Raw genomic sequence first — 19,852 nt, forward strand, 5'->3', positions numbered from 1 at the left:
TTAATATGTAACACATGCACAGGGGAAATTTTCAAATACAGTAAAGGAGATACAGAATAAGGTATAGCCTTCCAAATCCCATTCCCCAGTCTCCCATTTGCTCCCTTAGAGCAATAAGCATTATCAGTTTCTTATATATCTGACAGAGACAATGTAGATAAATATAAGACTTCAGGCCGGGCACAGTGGCTCACGCCTGTAATCCTACCACTTTGGGAGGCTGAGGCGGGTAGATCACCCGAGGTCAAGAGGTCGGGACCAGCCCGGCCAACATGGTGAAACCCCGTCTCCACTAAAAATACAAAAATTAGCCAGGCATGGTGGCACACGCCTGTCATCCCAGCTACTCAGTAGGCTGAAGCAGGAGAATCGCTTGGGAATTAGCCAGGCATGGTGGCACACACCTGTAATCCCAGCTACTCAGTAGGCTGAGGCAGGAGAATCGCTTGAACCCAGGGGGCAGAGGTTGCAGTGAGCCGAGATTGCGCCACTTCACTCCAGCCTGGGTGAAAGAGCTAGACTCCATCTCAACAACAAAAAATAAATAAATAAAATACATGGATAGATATGAATGCATCTTTGTTTTCAAAAAGAATAAATATATTTTATATGAAGAATATTTCAATACTGATTAAGTCTATAGGAATCCAACAGACTCTTAAATCCTTGAAAGAGACTGCCTACTCATTAATATTTACCTGGAAAAATAAACATTTAAGTAAAAATTTAAGGAGGCACGAGGATAAAATTTTTAGAAAATGGACATGATTTTTCAGAGAAACATGAATGTTTATGTCAGTCTTTTCTCAGGAAGAGAAGAAACTGGATTTTGATAGTCACGTGGGTTTTTTTGTTTTTGTTTTTTGTTTTTTTTGAGATGGAGTCTAGTTCTGTCACTCAGGCTGGAGTGCAGTGGAGAGATCTTAGTTCACTGCAACTTCTGCTTCCTGAGGGCAAGCGATTCTCCTGCCTCAATCTCCCGAGTAGCTGGGATTACAGGCACCTACCACTATGCCCAGTGAAATTTTTGTATTTTTAGTAGAGACGGGGTGTCACTATGTTGGCCAGGATGGTCTCAAACTCCTGATCTCAAATGACCCGCCTGCCTCGGCCTCCCAAAGTGCTGTCATTACAGGCGTGAGCCACTGCGCCTGTCACGTGGGTCTTCTTAGTCATACTTCTTTTTGAGGAAGAATAGACAACACTAGAAAAATTGCCCATGCACAGGACCTCATGACTAAAACACCAAAAGCAATGGCAACAAAAGCCAAAATAGACAAATGGGATCTCATTAAACTAAAGAGCTTCTGCACAGCAAAAGAAACTACCATCAGAGTGAACAGGCAACCTACAGAATGGGAGAACATTTTTGCAATCTACCCATCTGACACAGGGCTAATATCCAAGACCTACAAAGAACTTAAGCAAATTTACAAGAAAAAAATCAAACCCATCAAAAAGTGGGCGAAGGATATGAACAGACACTTCTCAAAAGAAGACATTTATGCAGCCAACAGACACATGAAAAAATGCTCATCATCACTGGCCATCAGAGAAATGCAAATCAAAACCACAATGAGATACCATCTCACACCAGTTAGAATGGTGATCATTAAAAAGGAAACAACAGGTTTTGGAGAGGATGTGGAGAAATAGGAATGCTTTTACACTGTTGGTGGGACTGTAAACTAGTTCAGCCATTGTGGAAGACAGTGTAGCGATTGATTCCTCAAGGATCTAGAACTAGAAATACCATTTGACCCAGCCATCCCATTACTGGGTATATGCCCAAAGGATTATAAATCATGCTGCTATAAAGACACATGCACATGTATGTTTATTTATAGCACTATTCACAAGAGGAAAGACTTGGAACCAACCCAAATGTCCGTCAATGATAGACTGGATTAAGAAAATGTGGCACATATACACCATGGAATTCTATGCAGCCATAACAATGAGTTCACATCCTTTGTAGGGACATGGATGAAGCTGAAAACCATCATTCTGAGCTAACTATCGCAAGGAGAGAAAACCAAACACCGCATGTTCTCACTCATAGGTGAGAACTGAACAATGAGATCACTTGGACACAGGGTGGGGAATATCATACACCGAGGCCTGTTGTGGGGTGGGGGGAGCGGGGAGGGATAGCATTAGGAGATACACCTAATGTAAATGATGAGTTAATGGGTACAGCACACCAACATGGCCCATGTATACATATGTAACAAACCTGCACATTGTGCATGTGTACCCTAGAACTTAAAGTATAATTTTAAAATTTTTTAAAAAAGAAAAATTGCCCATGCACTTAAAACTGGAAAGAAAAGGAAAATTAAGCTCTCCTAGCTTCTCAACTTATATCTAAGTAAGAACAAGGTAAGGTGACATTTCCTTCAATTTTCCTCAAGGCTTTTCTTTCCAGAAGGCAAGGTATCAGAAGTCAAGGCAGAAAGTTAAAAGGGATCATTAAATACAACAGACAAAGAATTCAAATTTCTACATTGCTGTTTGTCATCTCCCACTACCTCCTTCTTTCCCCTAATTCTCTGCTCACCTATAAGTGACCATGCTATAAACCTGGCTAAAAGGGACACTATAACTCCTTGCAGTCAAAAACAACTCTAACGCCAGTCATGGTGGCTCACGCCCGTAATCCCAGCACTTTGGGAGGCCGAGGTGGGTGGATCACCTGAGATCAGGAGTTGGAAACCATCCTGGCCAACATGATGAAACCCCATCTCTATTAAAAATACAAAAAATAGCCGAATGTGGTGGTGGGTGCCTATAATCCCAGCTACTGGAGAGGCTGAGGCAGGAGAATCACTTAAACTCGGGAGGCAGAGATTTCAATGAGCCGAAATCACGCCACTACACTCCAACTTGGGCAGCAAGAGTGAAACTCTGTCTCAAAAAAAATAAATAAATAAAAACAAACAAAAAGAGCTCTAACAATAAACTTCACAGCCAGGTGCAGTGGCTCACGCCTATAATCCCAGCACTTTCGGAGGCCACATTGGGTGGATCATTTGAGGTGAGGAGTTCAAGACCAGCCTGGACAACATGGTGAAAACCTGTCTCTACTAAAAATACAAAAAATTAGCCAGTGTGGTGGTGGGCACCTGTAATCCCAGCTACTTGGGAGGTTGAAGCAGGAGAATTGCTTGAACCGGGGAGGCGGAGGTTGCAGTGAGCCGGGATGGCACCACTGCGCTCCAGCCTGGGCGACAGAGACTCCATCTCAAAAATACAAAAAAAGAAAAGAAAGTTCAAATAAGCATTCTAACAAAAGGTATGCTAGGTATGTTCCGGCACTCATATCCTCACTGGATTGTGACAATAAAAACCCAACACGGAACGCACATGTTTTTTAGAGACCAGATCTTGCTATGCGGCCCAGGCTGGAGTGCAGTGGCTATTCACAGGTATAATCACAGTACACTACCGCCTAGAACTACTGGATTCAAGGGATCCTCCTCTGTTCACCACATCAACTACAGAATATATCTGTGTGTGTGTGTGTGTGTATGTCACCTAGGCTGAAGTGCAGTGGCACAGTCTCGACTCACTGCAACCTCCGCCTCCTGAGTTCAAGCGATTCTCCTGCCTCAGCCTCCCAAGTAGCTGGGATTACAGGCACATGCCACCATGCCTGGCTAATTTTTGTATTTTTAGTAGAGATGGGATTTCACCACGTTGGCCAAGCTGGTCTTGAACTCCTGACCTCAAGTGATCCGCTGGCCTCAGGCTCCCAAAGTGCAGAATATATCTTAATGGTGGTGGTATAGTAGTTGTATTTGCACACATGTGTGTTGCACAGCAATACTGTCTTCTACCAACACTGGAAACATTATGCCACAAATAAATTTCAATTCTTCTCTACTGTATCTTCTCAATCTGTAATTTTTTTATAACCCAAATCACCCACAACACTAATCTCATATAAAAAAATTTAATGCTGCCATTTTTGTAGCATAGTAATAACACAGTATTTATTTTCAGAGTAGTACACTGCACTTTACCAATAGACAACTAGCCATCACTTACATAATACAACCATATTTCCTTGGTGGCATGCTTCAGATTCTAAATCTTCTGAGAATATTAAATACTGGCTTCCATGAGAACCACTTTTTTTAGGGGACTTTCTTCTCTTTATATATTTTCAACCTAACTGTAATAGAAAAATTCTCAGCCTTTATTTATAAGGGCAGAGCATTATGTAACACTGATCATCTATGGTATGTATGGTATTTCCTTCATCTGCAACAACAGCCTATTTTAAAAGGTTTTCTACAGATACCTCTGAATTTATGATACATTTAATGTCACTTCATTGATCAAAGGACTCTCCTCTCTGCCTATTGTGATTTCTTTGCAAGTTATGATACCACTGTATCTTTCTTTAGGAATATTTTTTTTAATAATAGCTAAATTTTAAAAGAAACTGCCATGTAGGCACATGAGAAGAGTTTGAAAAAGAAACTCCTAGAGGATGGGAAAAATGATGACAGCATAGCATAATTCTGTCAGAAAAGGCTGCTGTTGGAATTTAAATCCAAATTTCTCTATTGTTATTTCTATTTCTCTGAAAATCTCTTACCCTCAGTGGAATTTCTAAGTATCAATTTTTACTACTCTCCCTTTCCTGTTCAACGGAAAAAATACACCTTTATCCACACATTATGCCAATCTTCAAAAACACTCAAAAGAGGCCGGGTGCAGTGGCTCACATCTGTAATCTCTACGCTTTGGAAGGCCAAGGTGGGTGGATTGCTTGAGCCAGGAGTTTGAGACTGGCCTGGGCACCACATCGGGACCCTGTCTCTTTGAGTTTACATACGCATAAACTCCAAAGGGCAGGCACATACTGTAGCTGAGTGAAGCGGGCAGCTATAAGGAAAAAAACACCCAATGATTAACAGCAACAGGCCCCCTGTAAAAAAGAGGCAAATATGAGTGCTGGGGACTACAGCAAACTGGAAAAATCTGACACCAACAGAACCTGAGAAATTCAGATATCACGCTTTCCAAGTACCTTTGGAAGTAATTTTACTATATCTTCTTTAAAAGTAGCACACTGCAGGCCGCGCGTGGTGGCTCACGCCTGTTACCCCAGCACTTTGAGAGGCTGAGGCGGGTGGATCATGAGGTCAGGAGATCAAGACCATCCTGGCTAACATGGTGAAACCCCATTTCTACCAAAAATACAAAAAATTAGGTGGGGCTTGCAGTGAGCCGAGATCACGCCCCTGCACTCCAGCTTGGGAGACAGAGCTAGACTCCGTCTCAAAAAAAAAAAAAAAAGGTAGTACACTACAAATGTACTTTGATCACTCATTGATGATTATCAGGATAATATAATTATCAGGATAATAGGATTAACAGACGTTTGCTAAAAATTATACATTGTTTTGTATTGTGTGTGTATATTAATAAATTGGGGAGTTCACTTTGATATCACCAAAGAAGCCTTCATCATGGGCAAACAGTAAAAGTAACTGAATAAAGGTAGCTCAAAACACTAGCTAAGGATTTTAAGCATTTTTTGGAAGGAAAGCGAAGAGATAGAACAGACCTTATTAAATATTTTACACTATCGCGGGGGCGGAGCACGATGGCCGAATAGGAACAGCTCCAGTCTCCAACTCCCAGCGCGAGCGACACAGAAGACCAGTGATTTCTGCATTTTCAATTGAGGTACTGGGGTCATCTCACTAGGGAGTGCCGGACAATCGGTGCTGGTCAGCTGCTGCAGCCCGACCAGCGAGAGCTGAAGCAGGGCGAGGCATCGCCTCACCTGGAAGCGCAAGGGGGAAGGAAATCCGTTTTCCTAGCCAGGGGAACTGAGACACACAACACCTGGAAAATCAGGTAACTCCCACCCCAATACTGCGCTTTAAGGAAACAGGCACACCAGGAGAATATATCCCACACCTGGACGGGAGGGTCCCACGCCCACTGAGCCTCCCTCACTGCTAACACAGCAGTCTGCCGCGATCTATCCGCAAGGCAGCAGCGAGGCTGGGGAAGGGGCGCCCGCCATTGCTGAGGCTTAAGTAGGTAAACAAAGCCGCTGGGAAGCTCGAACTGGGTGGAGCTCACAGCAGCTCAAGGAAGCCTGCCTGTCTCTGTAGACTCTACCTCTGCGGACAGCGCACAGCTGAGGTCCAATAGGGGAAGCAGCGGGGGCCGGTGCAGACTCCAACGACTCTGTCTGACAGCTTTGGGGAGAGCCGTGGATCTCCCAACGCGGAGGTTGAGATCTGAGAATGGACAGACTGCCTGCTCAGGTGGGTCCCTGACCCCTGAGTAGCCTAGCTGGGAGACATCCCCCACTAGGGGCAGTCTGACACCCCACACCTCACAGAGTGGAGTCACCCCTGAGAGGAAACTTCCAAAGGAAGAATCAGACAGGTACACTCGCTGTTCAGCAATATTCTATCTTCGGCAACCTCTGCTGCTGATACCCAGGCAAACAGGGTCTGGAGTGGACCTCAAGCAATCTCCAACAGACCAACAGACAGTCTTCTGACTGTCAGAAGGAAAACTATCAAACAGGAAGGACACCTATACCAAAACCCCATCAGTACGTCACCAGCATCAAAGACCAGAGCAGATAAAACCACAAAGATGGGGAAGAAGCAGGGCAGAAAAGCTGGAAATTCAAAAAATAAGAGCGCATCTCCCCCTGCAAAGGAGCGCAGCCCATCGCCAGCAACGGATCAAAGCTGGTCAGAGAATGACTTTGACGAGATGAGAGAAGAAGGCTTCAGTCCATCAAACTTCTCAGAGCTAAAGGAGGAATTACGTACCCAGCGCAAAGAAACTAAAAATCTTGAAAAAAGAGTGGAAGAATTGACAGCTAGACTAATTAATGCAGAGAAGATCATAAACGAAATGACACAGATGAAAACCATGACATGAGAATACGTGACAAATGCACAAGCTTCAGTAACCGACTCGATCAACTGGAAGAAAGAGTATCAGCGATTGAGGATCAAATGAATGAAATGAGCGAGAAGAGAAACCAAAAGAAAAAGAAGAAAAAGAAATGAACAAAGCCTGCAAGAAGTATGGGATTATGTAAAAAGACCACATCTATGTCTGATTGGGGTGCTGAAAGTGAGGGGGAAAATGGAACCAAGTTGGAAAAACTCTTCAGGATATCATCCAGGAGAACTTCCCCAACCTAGTAGGGCAGGCCAACATTCAAATTCAGGAAATACAGAGAATGCCACAAAGATACTCCTCGAGAAGAGCAACTCCAAGACACATAATTGCCAGATTCACCAAAGTTGAAATGAAGGAAAAAATCTTAAGGGCAGCCAGAGAGAAAGGTCGGGTTACCCACAAAGGGAAGCCCATCAGACTAACAGCAGATCTCTCGGCAGAAACTCTACAAGCCAGAAGAGAGTGGGGGCCAATATTCAACGTTCTTAAAGAAAAGAATTTTCAACCCAGATTTCATATCCAGCCAAACTAAGTTCATCAGTGAAGGAGAAATAAAATCCTTTACAGACAAGCAAATGCTTAGAGATTTTGTCACCACCAGGCTGGCCTTACAAGAGACCCTGAAGGAAGCCCTAAACATGGAAAGGAACAACCGGTACCAGCCATTGCAAAAACACGCCAAAATGTAAAGACCATCGAGGACAGGAAGAAGCTGCATCAACTAACGAGCAAAATAATCAGTTAATATCATAATGACAGGATCAAGTTCACATATAACAATATTAACCTTCAATGTAAATGGACTAAATGCTCCAATTAAAAGACACAGACTGGCAAACTGGATAAAGAGTCAAGACCCATCAGTCTGCTGTATTCAGAAGACCCATCTCACATGCAGAGACATACATAGGCTCAAAATAAAGGGATGGAGGAAGATCTACCAAGCAAATGGAGAACAAAAAAAAGCAGGGGTTGCAATCCTAGTCTCTGATAAAACAGACTTTAAACCATCAAAGATCAAAAGAGACAAAGAAGGCCATTACATAATGGTAAAGGGATCAATTCCACAGGAAGAGCTAACTCTCCTAAATATATATGCACCCAATACAGGAGCACCCAGATTCATAAAGCAAGTCCTTAGAGACCTACAAAGAGACTTAGACTCCCATACAATAATAATGGGAGACTTCAACACTCCACTGTCAACATTAGACAGATCAACGAGACAGAAAGTTAACAAGGATATCCAGGAATTGAACTCATCTCTGCACCAAGCGGACCTAATAGACATCTCTAGAACTCTCCACCCCAAATCAACAGAATATACATTCTTCTCAGCACCACATCGCACTTATTCCAAAATTGACCACATAATTGGAAGTAAAGCACTCCTCAGCAAATGTCAAAGAACAGAAATTATAACAAACTGTCTCTCAGACCACAGTGCAATCAAACTAGAACTCAGGACTAAGAAACTCAATCAAAACCACTCAACTACATGGAAACTGAACAACCTGCTCCTGAATGACTACTGGGTACATAACGAAATGAAAGCAGAAAAAAGATGTTCTTTGAAACCAATGAGAACAAAGATACAACATACCAGAATCTGGGACACATTTAAAGCAGTGTGTAGAGGGAAATTTATAGCACTAAATGCCCACAAGAGAAAGCAGGAAAGATCTAAAATTGACACTCTAACATCACAATTAAAAGAACTAGAGAGGCAAGAGCAAACACATTCAAAAGCTAGCAGAAGGCAAGAAATAACTAAGATCAGAGCAGAACTGAAGGAGATAGGGACACAAAAAACCCTCCAAAAAATCAATGAATCCAGGAGTTGGTTTTTGAAAGATCAACAAAATTGACAGACGCTAGCAAGACTAATAAAGAAGAAAAGAGAGAGAGAATCAAATAGACGCAATAAAAAATGATAAAGGGGATATCACCACTGACCCCACAGAAATACAAAAAACCATCAGAGAATACTATAAACACCTCTACGCAAATCAACTAGAAAATATAGAAGAAATGGATAATTTCCTGGACACTTACACTCTCCCAAGACTAAACCAGGAAGAAGTTGAATCCCTGAATAGACCAATAGCAGGCTCTGAAATCGAGGCAACAATTAATAGCCTACCCACCAAAAAAAGTCCAGGACCAGATGGATTCACAGCTGAATTCTACCAGAGGTACAAGGAGGAGCTGGTACCATTCCTTCTGAAACTACTCCAATCAATAGAAAAAGAGGGAATCCTCCCTAACTCATTTTATGAGGCCAACATCATCCTGATACCAAAGCCTGGCAGAGAGACACAACAAAAAAAGAATTTTAGACCAATATCCCTGATGAACATCGATGCAAAAATCTCAATAAAATACTGGCAAACCGGATTCAGCAGCACATCAAAAAGCTTATCCACCATGATCAAGTGGGCTTCATCCCTGGGATGCAAGGCTGGTTCAACATCGCAAATCAATAAACGTAATCCAGCATATAAACAGAACCAAAGACAAGAACACATGATTATCTCAATAGATGCAGAAAAGGCTTTTGACAAAATTCAACAGCCCTTTATGCTAAAAACGCTCAATAAATTCGGTATTGATGGAACGTACCTCAAAATAATAAGAGCTATTTATGACAAACCCACAGCTAATATCATACTGAATGGGCAAAAACTGGAAAAATTCCCTTTGAAAACTGGCACAAGACAGGGATGCCCTCTCTCACCACTCCTATTCAACATAGTGTTGGAAGTTCTGGCTAGGGCAATCAGGCAAGAGAAAGAAATCAAGGGTATCCAGTTAGGAAAAGAAGAAGTCAAATTGTCCCTGTTTGCAGATGACATGATTGTATATTTAGAAAACCCCATGTCTCAGCCCAAAATCTCCTTAAGCTGATAAGCAACTTCAGCAAAGTCTCAGGATACAAAATTAATGTGCAAAAATCACAAGCATTCTTATACACCAGTAACAGACAAGCAGAGAGCCAAATCATGAATGAACTTCCATTCACAATTGCTTCAAAGAGAATAAATACCTAGGAATCCAACTTACAAGGGATGTAAAGGACCTCTTCAAGGAGAACTACAAACCACTGCTCAGTGAAATCAAAGAGGACACAAACAAATGGAAGAACATACCATGCTCATGGATAGGAAGAATCAATATCGTGAAAATGGCCATACTGCCCAAGGTTATTTATAGATTCAATGCCATCCCCATCAAGCTACCAATGACTTCTTCACAGAATTGAAAAAAAACTGCTTTAAAGTTCATATGGAACCAAAAAAGAGCCGCATTGCCAAGACAATCCTAAGTCAAAAGGACAAAGCTGGAGGCATCACGCTACCTGACTTCAAACTATACTACAAGGCTACAGTAACCAAAACAGCATGGTACTGGTACCAAAACAGAGATAGACCAATGGAACAGAACAGAGTCCTCAGAAATAATACCACACATCTACAGCCATCTGATCTTTGACAAACCTGAGAGAAACAAGAAATGGGGAAAGGATTCCCTATTAATAAATGGTGCTGGGAAAATTGGCTAGCCATAAGTAGAAAGCTGAAACTGGATCCTTTCCTTACCCTTATACGAAAATTAATTCAAGATGGATTAGAGACTTAAATGTTAGACCTAATACCATAAAAACCCTAGAAGAAAACTAGGTAGTACCATTCAGGACATAGGCATGGGCAAGGACTTCATGTCTAAAACACCAAAAGCAACGGCAGCAAAAGCCAAAATTGACAAATGGGATCTAATTAAACTAAAGAGCTTTGCACAGCAAAAGAAACTACCATCAGAGTGAACAGGCAACCTACAGAATGGGAGAAAATTTTTGCAATCTACTCATCTGACAAAGGGCTAATATCCAGAACTACAAAGAACTCAAACAAATATACAAGAAAAAAACAAACAACCCCATCAAAAAGTGGGCAAAGGATATGAACAGACATTTCTCAAAAGAAGACATTCATACAGCCAACAGACACATGAAAAAATGCTCATCATCACTGGCCATCAGAGAAATGCAAATCAAAACCACAATGAGATACCATCTCACACCAGTTAGAATGGCAATCATTAAAAAGTCAGGAAACAACAGGTGTTGGAGAGGATGTGGAGAAATAGGAACACTTTTACACTGTTGGTGGGATTGTAAACTAGTTCAACCATTATGGAAAACAGTATGGCAATTCCTCAAGGATCTAGAACTAGATGTACCATATGACCCAGCCATCCCACTACTGGGTATATACCCAAAGGATTATAAATTATGCTACTATAAAGACACATGCACACGTATGTTTATTGCGGCACTATTCACAATAGCAAAGACTTGGAATCAACCCAAATGTCCATCTGTGACAGACTGGATTAAGAAAATGTGGCACATATACACCATGGAATACTATGCAGCCATAAAAAAGGATGAGTTTGCGTCCTTTGTAGGGACATGGATGCAGCTGGAAACCATCATTCTAGCAAACTATCACAAGAACAGAAAACCAAACACCGCATGTTCTCACTCATAGGTGGGAACTGAACAATGAGATCACTTGGACTCGGGAAGGGGAACATCACACACTGGGGCCTATCATGGGGAGGGGGGAGGGGGGAGGGATTGCATTGGGGAGTATACATGATATAAATGATGAATTGATGGGTGCTGACGAGTTGATGGGTGCAGCACACCAACATGGCATAAGTATATGTAACAAACCTGCACGTTATGCACATGTACCCTAGAACTTAAAGTATAATAAATAAAGAAAGAAAAGAAAAAAAAAAAGAAAAAATAAATAAATAAATATTTTACACTATCAAAAAGAAAACAAAGATGAAAAGATAAGTGTGATTAATCAAAGCATGGCTGAATATTGTAGGTTCCTGATTGCCTTCCAAATAGGAAACAATACTACTACATAAAGCAAATGAGTGCCTTGCTACCATCAATTACAAAGCTAAGAATTCTTTAAAAAATAATTAACATTTTGAATAAACAACACATACACAAAAATGCTTTATTTTCTATATATGATCACTATGGCAGGAACTCACATTACAAATTACTGGTTCTCATGCTTAGATATTTTCAGATTTACAAATAAAAACTAATAAAGTTGGTTCTTAAAGCACTTATAATTAAATAATTCCTAAACACAATAAATGCACACCACTTCCTGTGAAATATACAAAGGTGGTCACCTGCAGTACCCTGAATGGGCACTGAATCTCATGAACTGATCCTGGGGTAACCAAACCTCTTACTTAAATCTATGTTTCAACAATTTGAAAGGCTCTGTAGTACATGGATCACCTTTAGGTTCCTTTCAACACTGTGATGCTATGATATTAGAAGTTGCTTATCCAGAGAACACACAACACTGAGGTGAACACAAAAAACAGTAGTTACAGCTACTTGTCACATCCCTACCCTAAGAAACTGGGCAATAAAATTCAATCTGTGACCTATTGTACCTCATCTGATGTAAATTACTAAAAGAACATGCTTAACAGGCAAGATCCAGGGCAGTCTTAAATACTTATTGCTTTATTTTCCAGGCTAATCAATAACGTTGCTAGAGAATAAATACAACTTCCTCTCTCCAACTTGAGGCTAAAAAAAAAAAAAAAAACAACAGAATAAATATGTGACTTGGTCCATTCCTGTGAAATGCTTTGTCAATATTCTCTTTGAAAAGCCATCAGAAACAGCTCCCCAAAACTGCTGGTGCTTCTGTTCTTCTACGTAAGTGGGTCATTCTACTGTTACAAGTAAAACACAACTTTCTGATGCAACCAGAAAAACAACACCAAAACACTGTTAACATCACAGGAGAGATGTCATAAATCTCTAAAAATACTGTCATGTGGGGAAACCACCTACACTGTGTATTTACTTATGTCAGCATTATGCATGGTGTGGAATACTTTCACTTATCCATACATGAATATATTTACGTACATAAAAGTATATTCAACAGGTTTTGCACACAATATTGCACAAAAGAAAATGTAATAAGCAGATTCTAGTTTACCATTCTTTTATTCATTTACCATACATTTAGTGAGGGCCTACCATCATGCCAGCTATCAGGGACAAACTAGGGGGCAAAAACAGAAATCATCCCTTGTCCTCAGGAATCTCAAAATCAACTGGAAACACAAATCCAAATCTTGTAAAACTGTTAACTGAGAAACTACAAACTGAGAAGCAAAACTGCAAACCTGATTGATAAAATTAGCGGTGATTATTAACACTACTAGAAATTTTTTTTCCAAATGATTCATCCAACATTTTTTATTTTATTTTTACTGCTCCTTACCGAGTTGGAGTACGCCCCTAGGCAGTGCGCCTAGAGTAGCGCATTCAACTTTTTAGTCAGTCATCCTCACTGTTGAAATACACACAGGGGCTGCACTGCTTACCATTTTCATCACTACTGAAGTGGTCTGGGTGAGGCACCACGTTCTCTCACCTGGTCTCTCAAAGACATCGTAATCCCCCACACCTGTGAATATGTTACTTGACATACTCATACAAGAATTTTGTGGGTGGATTAAGAACTTCCATATGAAAATATTGTCCTGAATTATCTAGGTGGGCCCAATGTAATCACAAGTGTCTTTATAAGAAAGACACAGGAGTGCTGGAGAGGGCAGAGGGTGTGACTGGAAGATGCTCTTTTGCTGGCTGTGAAGATGAAGGAAGAAGTCAGGAGCCAAGGAATTCAGGCAGGCTTCATAAGGTGGAAAAGCCAAGGAATAAATGTATGTTCCCCTAGTACCTCCAGAAGGAACACAACCCTAGTGACACTTTGGTTTTAGCCTAGCGAGCTTTACAGATTTACAGACCTAGTCCGATCTACAGACTAAAAGACAGTAAATTTGCTTTGTTAGTAACCAAGAAAGTTGCTGAAATTTGTTACAGGAGCAATGGAAGACTAATACAATTTCCAAAGTAGTCTCTCTGCTTCCATTTTCGCTCTCCCTTTAGCCTCAAAAGGAGCAATCCAAATTATCTTTTTAAAATGTACGCCATATGAAGTCATCCTTCTGTTCAAAATCTTACAATGAGATCCAAAGTCCATGTAAGACCCTTCACCTCTCTGACATCATTTCCCACTTTCTCCTATTGTGAAGTTCAGCCACAGTGCTTCCCTGCCGCTCCTCTTTTCACCTTGCATGCTCCAGTCTCGGCATTCTTCCCTCTGCCTGAATCAGACCCCTACTCTTACTCCCAGACTCCTATCCTTGAGGTCCTTTCTTAAATGTTACCTTCTCTAAAAGACAACCTGGACATTCCAACCCAAATTGCAAGCCCCATCCCCTAACACTCCCTTATCACTTCCCTCCCCTTACCGTTTTTCCTTAGCATTTACCACCAAACCCAATATACAGCTTACTTCTGCTTACTGCCCGTTTCCAAGAAGGCCAAAATTTCTGCGTTGTTTGCTGCTGCATCCCTAGCAACTATGCCTGGCACATATTAGACACTTGATAAATATTTGTTGACTCAATCAATGTACCAGATGGAGACACTTAAAAACGTAAAGCTGTGATTTAAAAAGAAAGAAAAATATGACGTAGGAAAAAAGATAATCAAAACCGCTACGATTAAGAGATAACGATTCTTTTAAGCCTTTGCCACATTCGAACGCAGAATCTGGAAGGAAATTAAAACCACATGACTGTATCAAAAATGAAAATATTCTGGAGAAGCAAAATAAGCCAGTAACCCATTTCTTAATTGAAAAAACAAAAAACAAAAAGCCGAAGCGCAAAATGCCAGCATTTTCTTGGCATTTCTTCCCTAAAACATTCACACCTGCCAAACAGGTCTTGGCAAATAAACATTTGCTTTTCTGAAAAACTGTGGTTCTGATGTTAGCAAATTTGGGACGAAATCCGTATGCAGAAAAAGCGCCGAGCTGCCCGCAATCCAACCAGTCCGTGACCCTTTTTTAGGACAAAATCCCTGGGAGCTGGGGCCTGCGGGAGCTTCACGCAATCTGGAGCTGAAGGGACACAGCGAGCGTCCCCACCCGCGACGCCCCTACTCCGTGAAGGCCTCTCTGGGGGGCTGGCGAAGCGTCAGGGGGTCTCTCAGCGCAGCGCTGGGGCCCAGATTTCTGCGCCCGTCGTGCGGAGGCCAGAGAGGGACAGCGTAGCGCGGAGACGCAGAGACTCCGCGGAAAGAGAGCCCGCGGTGCGAGAAATACCTCTGACCTCAAAGACAGCCGCTCACCGCGGTACGCGGTCACCGGCTTTGGAACCTGGACCTCAACTTGCCTCCTCTCGCGGCGGGACAGTCACCGACGCTCGCTTACCGAGGCCTCGCCGCCAACTCTCTCACCCCTGGCCGCTCAGGATGGAATCCTGCGGGGCAGGGGGTGGGACAATCGGAGCGACTGCGCCCCACTCGGCAGAACTCCGCCCACCAGGCGCGATGCTGGAACTACATGTCCCATGAGGCTCTGGGAGGCCGCAGTTTTCCACCGGAAAGAGGTTGGCTGAGGTGGGGGAGGAGCCCAAAAGGGATTGTGGGAGTACAGCTCTTTCCTTTCCGTCTGGCGGCAGCCATCAGGTAGGCTGCTTTGGAGATCTTTGCTCTTCCATCCGCCGTTGATCGTCTTCCTCTTCAGCCATCCAGGCCCGGGGACCCTGCGTCCTCCGAGATAGGTCTCCCTCCTGTGCGGCCAGAGTTTGGTCAGGATGCGGGACAGCGAGGGGGTGGAGAGGCGGCCCCTGGGGCGGGTTGAGCGAAGATGTGATGGCGGCGCGAATTCGAGCTGGGCCCGGATCCTGGAGGAGGCGTGGGGCTGACGAATGGGGCGCCCGGGACAAGGCAGCCTAAAGAGAGGCTGCTGGTTGGGTGGGGTAGATGCATTTTCCTCGAGAGTTAATTCTCCGCGGCCGCAGCAGTACCTTGCCCTGTTGTGTCAGCGGCATCTCCTTGCAGGTTCCCCTTGGGGACGCCGCCTGCCGCAGCCACCCGCCCCCTTGGTGCTCACCTCTGGCCCTGTTAATTCGCCCCACCAAAACGTGCAGAGCACCGCGCCGGGGTTGCGGAGGTGACTGAACGCGGCTCCGTGGGCGCATTGGTGGGGGTTGGGCTAGCTGTCCTCGGCTGTTGGTGCAGAGCCATTTTCATTCCCGGCGGTTTCCTTGTGCCTGTTGAGGAACTAAGATGGACGAGTAGGGTCGTCGTATTGTGCTTCAAGCGGATGATATTTAATACCCAGTTTGATTTCACAGGTAAGCCAAGATGGGTGCATACAAGTACATCCAGGAGCTATGGAGAAAGAAGCAGTCTGATGTCATGCGCTTTCTTCTGAGGGTCCGCTGCTGGCAGTACCGCCAGCTCTCTGCTCTCCACAGGGCTCCCCGCCCCACCCGGCCTGATAAAGCGCGCCGACTGGGCTACAAGGCCAAGCAAGGTACGTGATCGACTGCCTGGATGCTAGGATAAAATTGTATTCCAGGAAAGTTGGAAACCAGCTGGTAGGAAGACACTGCTGCCCCAGTGTCTGTCTTCTCATAGGGCTTTGACAGAACATAGCTAGCAGCACTGGTCAGTTACTTTATGCACTTGTTGTCTAAAGTGGCAAGTGCGTCAAAGGTTACAAATCTGGATGAGTTCAGACTAAAGCAAACAGTGTGTCTCCCTGTGTGAGTAACCTAAGTACATTGACAGACTGGGATGTATTTTATTTTTTTCCATTATATAGCATTAACTTACTATTGAAGTATTTTTGGTGGAGTGTTAATGACAAGCCATTGAGTCTTAAGCCTGATGGGCTTCCTGTAAAATCACTAATTTTGTGTGTGTTTGTGTGTAGGTTACGTTATATATAGGATTCGTGTTCGCCGTGGTGGCCGAAAACGCCCAGTTCCTAAGGGTGCAACTTACGGCAAGCCTGTCCATCATGGTGTTAACCAGCTAAAGTTTGCTCGAAGCCTTCAGTCCGTTGCAGAGGTAAATGGTTTTGAGTAGCAGTTATATTGAATACTGCCTGGGGACAGTGGGAGAGACATTTAAGCAACTCTTCTGATTGTACTTAAAGTGAGCTGTCACGTGTATAAAACAGGGTTTGTGATTTTTACTAATCTTGGTAAAGAGTAATTGCTTGAAAGACTTGTCTTTGTTACAATGCGTGTGTATATACTGGAAGTACTTGTGGAAGCTAAGCTTTAAAGGCAAGAATATGCAAAAGAGACCAAATGTGGCCTGCAGAGCCTAAAATATATACTATATATTTTTAAAGCTAAACGTTGCTGAGCTCTCAGTTGTATTGGAAAAAGATAAGGTCCTCAAACCCTAAATTTTGTTACCCAGGTATTAGTAAGGAATGGAGTATTAAGAGGGAATGATGTGTTTCAGTCTATATTTATGCGTGTTGTTGTAGCAAGTTTACTTTATCTCATTATACTTGTGATAGTCTAGGGAGAGATGCTTAGTGAATACTTGAGTAGTAAAAGACTCCTGTCTGGTGGTGAACTAGAGTTGAGAATTAAAATTCTTTCCGACTTGCTGCTATAGGCAATGTGGGAGACTGACCTTGGCCTTTTTTCCTATTCTAGGAGCGAGCTGGACGCCACTGTGGGGCTCTGAGAGTCCTGAATTCTTACTGGGTTGGAGAAGATTCCACATACAAATTTTTTGAGGTTATCCTCATTGATCCATTCCATAAAGCTATCAGAAGAAATCCTGACACCCAGTGGATCACCAAACCAGTCCACAAGCACAGGGAGATGCGTGGGCTGACATCTGCAGGCCGAAAGAGCCGTGGCCTTGGAAAGGGCCATAAGTTCCACCATACTATTGGTGGTTCTCGCCGGGCAGCTTGGAGAAGGCGCAATACTCTCCAGCTCCACCGTTACCGCTAATATAAGTAAAGTTTGTAAAATTCATACCTAATAAACAATTTAGGACAGTCATGTCTGCTTACAGGTGTTATTTGTCTGTTAAAACTAGTCTGCAGATTGTTTCTTGAATGCTTTGTCAAATTAAGAAAGTTAAAGTGCAATAATGTTTGAAGACAATAAGTGGTGGTGTATCTTGTTTCTAATAAGATAAACTTCTTTGTCTTTGCTTTATCTTATTAGGGAGTTGTATGTCAGTGTATAAAACATACTGTGGTATAATAGGTTTAAAATAAATTCTTTAAGAGAACTGAAACTAGCCCTGTAGATTTGTCTGGTGCATGTGATGAAACCCGCAGCTTTGTTGGTGATGGCAGTGCTCTGCTGGTTTACTTTCAAGTGGCTGGGTTTTTTTAGTTTGACAGGTACAGACTTTTTTAACTGGGCTTTAGAAAATCTGGGTTAGCCTGAAGAAAATTGCTTCCGCCTCCACAGTACCATTTTAAATTCACATAAAAAAGGTGAAAGCTCCTGGTTCAGTGCTGTGGCTTCATGTAATTCAATGATCAGTGGTAGTGGTATTAACACTGGTGTGTTTTGAAATTGAATGTGAGATAAAATTAGCCTTAAGATTGATAAGCTAGCAATGAATGCTAGAGTGGGAAGCTGGTAAGCCAGTGGCCATTAGATAAATACCTTTCAAGTGTGAGAAGTCAATCCTAAAATATGTTAACTAATGCTAATTGTGATCATTATGAATCCCTTCAGTCACATTAGGGGGGAAAGTAGTTGACTATAAGCACCTCATTCTTAGTCCAGTCAGTCTTAAAAACATCTTGGGTTACCCATTCTGTGCACTCCCATAGGCTACAGAAAAGGTCATAAGCGCATGGTTTGCAACCGTATGTGTTTTGTGCAATTACTTCTCATGTTCCTGGCCAAACTACCCTAAAAATCCTTACCATTCCACAAAGTTGGGCCATCACTTGTGCTCCCACTTTGAGTATACCACCACATTGCATTTCTATTTCTATCATGTCTTCCAGGAGACTAGACTGTTTCCCAGGGTGGATTTGAGTATAAAGAAAAGGTAGACAAGGAATTGCCCAATTCTAAATTCTGACTTTACTGACTTAAATTTAAATGCTCGTTTCTCTGAACCAATTTTCTCCGGTCTTCTCTAGGGGTTTCAAAAGGCTCAATTGAATTTCAGGAAGTACTCATAGCAAGTTCATAGAAGTTCTTGAGACCTAAATTTCTTCACATACACACACACAAAGCTCTTAAGTCATACATTTTTATTGTGTAGAGGTTGTTCAACTAAAGGAATAAATGTCTATTAAACTAAAAAATGGACTTTCTGTTATTTTTTGTCATCTAGTGCTAATGTACTTTAAAGCAAACCAAATACCCTAGCCAGCAAAAAGGCATCAAAATGTGATTATAGAAATAACATAATTTGGGGTAGCATAAAATGTACTTACTCTCTCAGTTCTTTGATCATTGCATGAAATAAGTTTTTATCTAAAACTCTTCAGCTGGGTGTGGTGGCTCAGGCCTGTAATCCCAGCACTTTGGGAGACAGGCTGGAGGATTTGTTGAGGCCAGCCTGGGCAGCATAGTGAGACCTCTATTTAAAAACAAAACAACTTACACCTGGCTAATTTGGGAAAGAGAAAGGGTTCGGGCTAAAGGTCAGCGTTGTCTACAAGAAAACCTTGTCCCTGTCCTTGCTACCCTATAGTTTAATCTCCACACAGTAGCCCAAGGGATCCTATTAAATTGATCATGGCACTCCTGTGCAAAAAAATCAAAAGTCCTCACAATAGCTTTCATGATCTTCCCACTTTGTATGTGTGACCTCATGTCCTATTGCTGTCCTCACCCCAGGCTCCTTGCTGTTCTTCAAATACACCAAACACCTAATACCTTTATGATGGGAAAACTTTATTCCAATATTAAGGGTCACTTTATTGGCTATGCCCTGACTGCCCCACAAGCTGTTCCCATT

The 19,852-nt window shown here is 42.5% G+C and overlaps 2 protein-coding genes across 12 annotated transcripts in view; one reads left to right on the forward strand and one right to left on the reverse strand.

Annotated features, from left to right (window-relative positions):
• The window catches only part of NKIRAS1 (NFKB inhibitor interacting Ras like 1), a 54,912-nt gene extending 39,500 nt beyond the window's left edge, over positions 1-15,412 (reverse strand). For 5 of the 9 annotated variants that reach the window (XM_033212798.1, XM_033212800.1, XM_033212799.1 and 2 more), the window contains exon 1: positions 15,268-15,395. The gene's annotated coding sequence lies outside the window, so the exon portion shown is untranslated. Of the gene's footprint in view, positions 1-14,381; positions 14,462-15,204 lie in introns of those variants that run through there. The other 4 variants (XM_033212793.1, XM_033212794.1, XM_033212795.1 and 1 more) reach the window with 4 other exon arrangements.
• Positions 15,413-15,467: 55 nt separating this feature from the next.
• Positions 15,468-19,193, forward strand: RPL15 (ribosomal protein L15). Of its 3 annotated transcripts, none has more exons than XM_033212786.1 (4): positions 15,468-15,562; positions 16,234-16,415; positions 16,818-16,954; positions 17,560-18,157. In XM_033212786.1, the coding sequence occupies exons 2-4, from the start codon at positions 16,244-16,246 to the stop codon at positions 17,863-17,865; spliced, it is 615 nt and encodes a 204-aa protein (XP_033068677.1). In that variant the 5' UTR covers positions 15,468-15,562; positions 16,234-16,243; the 3' UTR covers positions 17,866-18,157. The 3 variants fall into 3 exon arrangements, with proteins under 3 accessions (XP_033068677.1, XP_033068678.1, XP_033068679.1); XM_033212787.1 differs by having other exon boundaries at positions 15,542-15,684; positions 17,560-19,193; XM_033212788.1 differs by lacking the exon at positions 15,468-15,562 and adding an exon at positions 16,025-16,049 and having other exon boundaries at positions 17,560-19,193.
• The last annotated feature ends 659 nt before the right edge of the window (positions 19,194-19,852 follow it).

The sequence above is a fragment of the Trachypithecus francoisi genome, unplaced genomic scaffold (assembly GCF_009764315.1).
Source record: "Trachypithecus francoisi isolate TF-2019V2 unplaced genomic scaffold, Tfra_2.0 Lachesis_group0, whole genome shotgun sequence".
Taxonomy (NCBI): Eukaryota; Metazoa; Chordata; class Mammalia; order Primates; family Cercopithecidae; genus Trachypithecus; species Trachypithecus francoisi.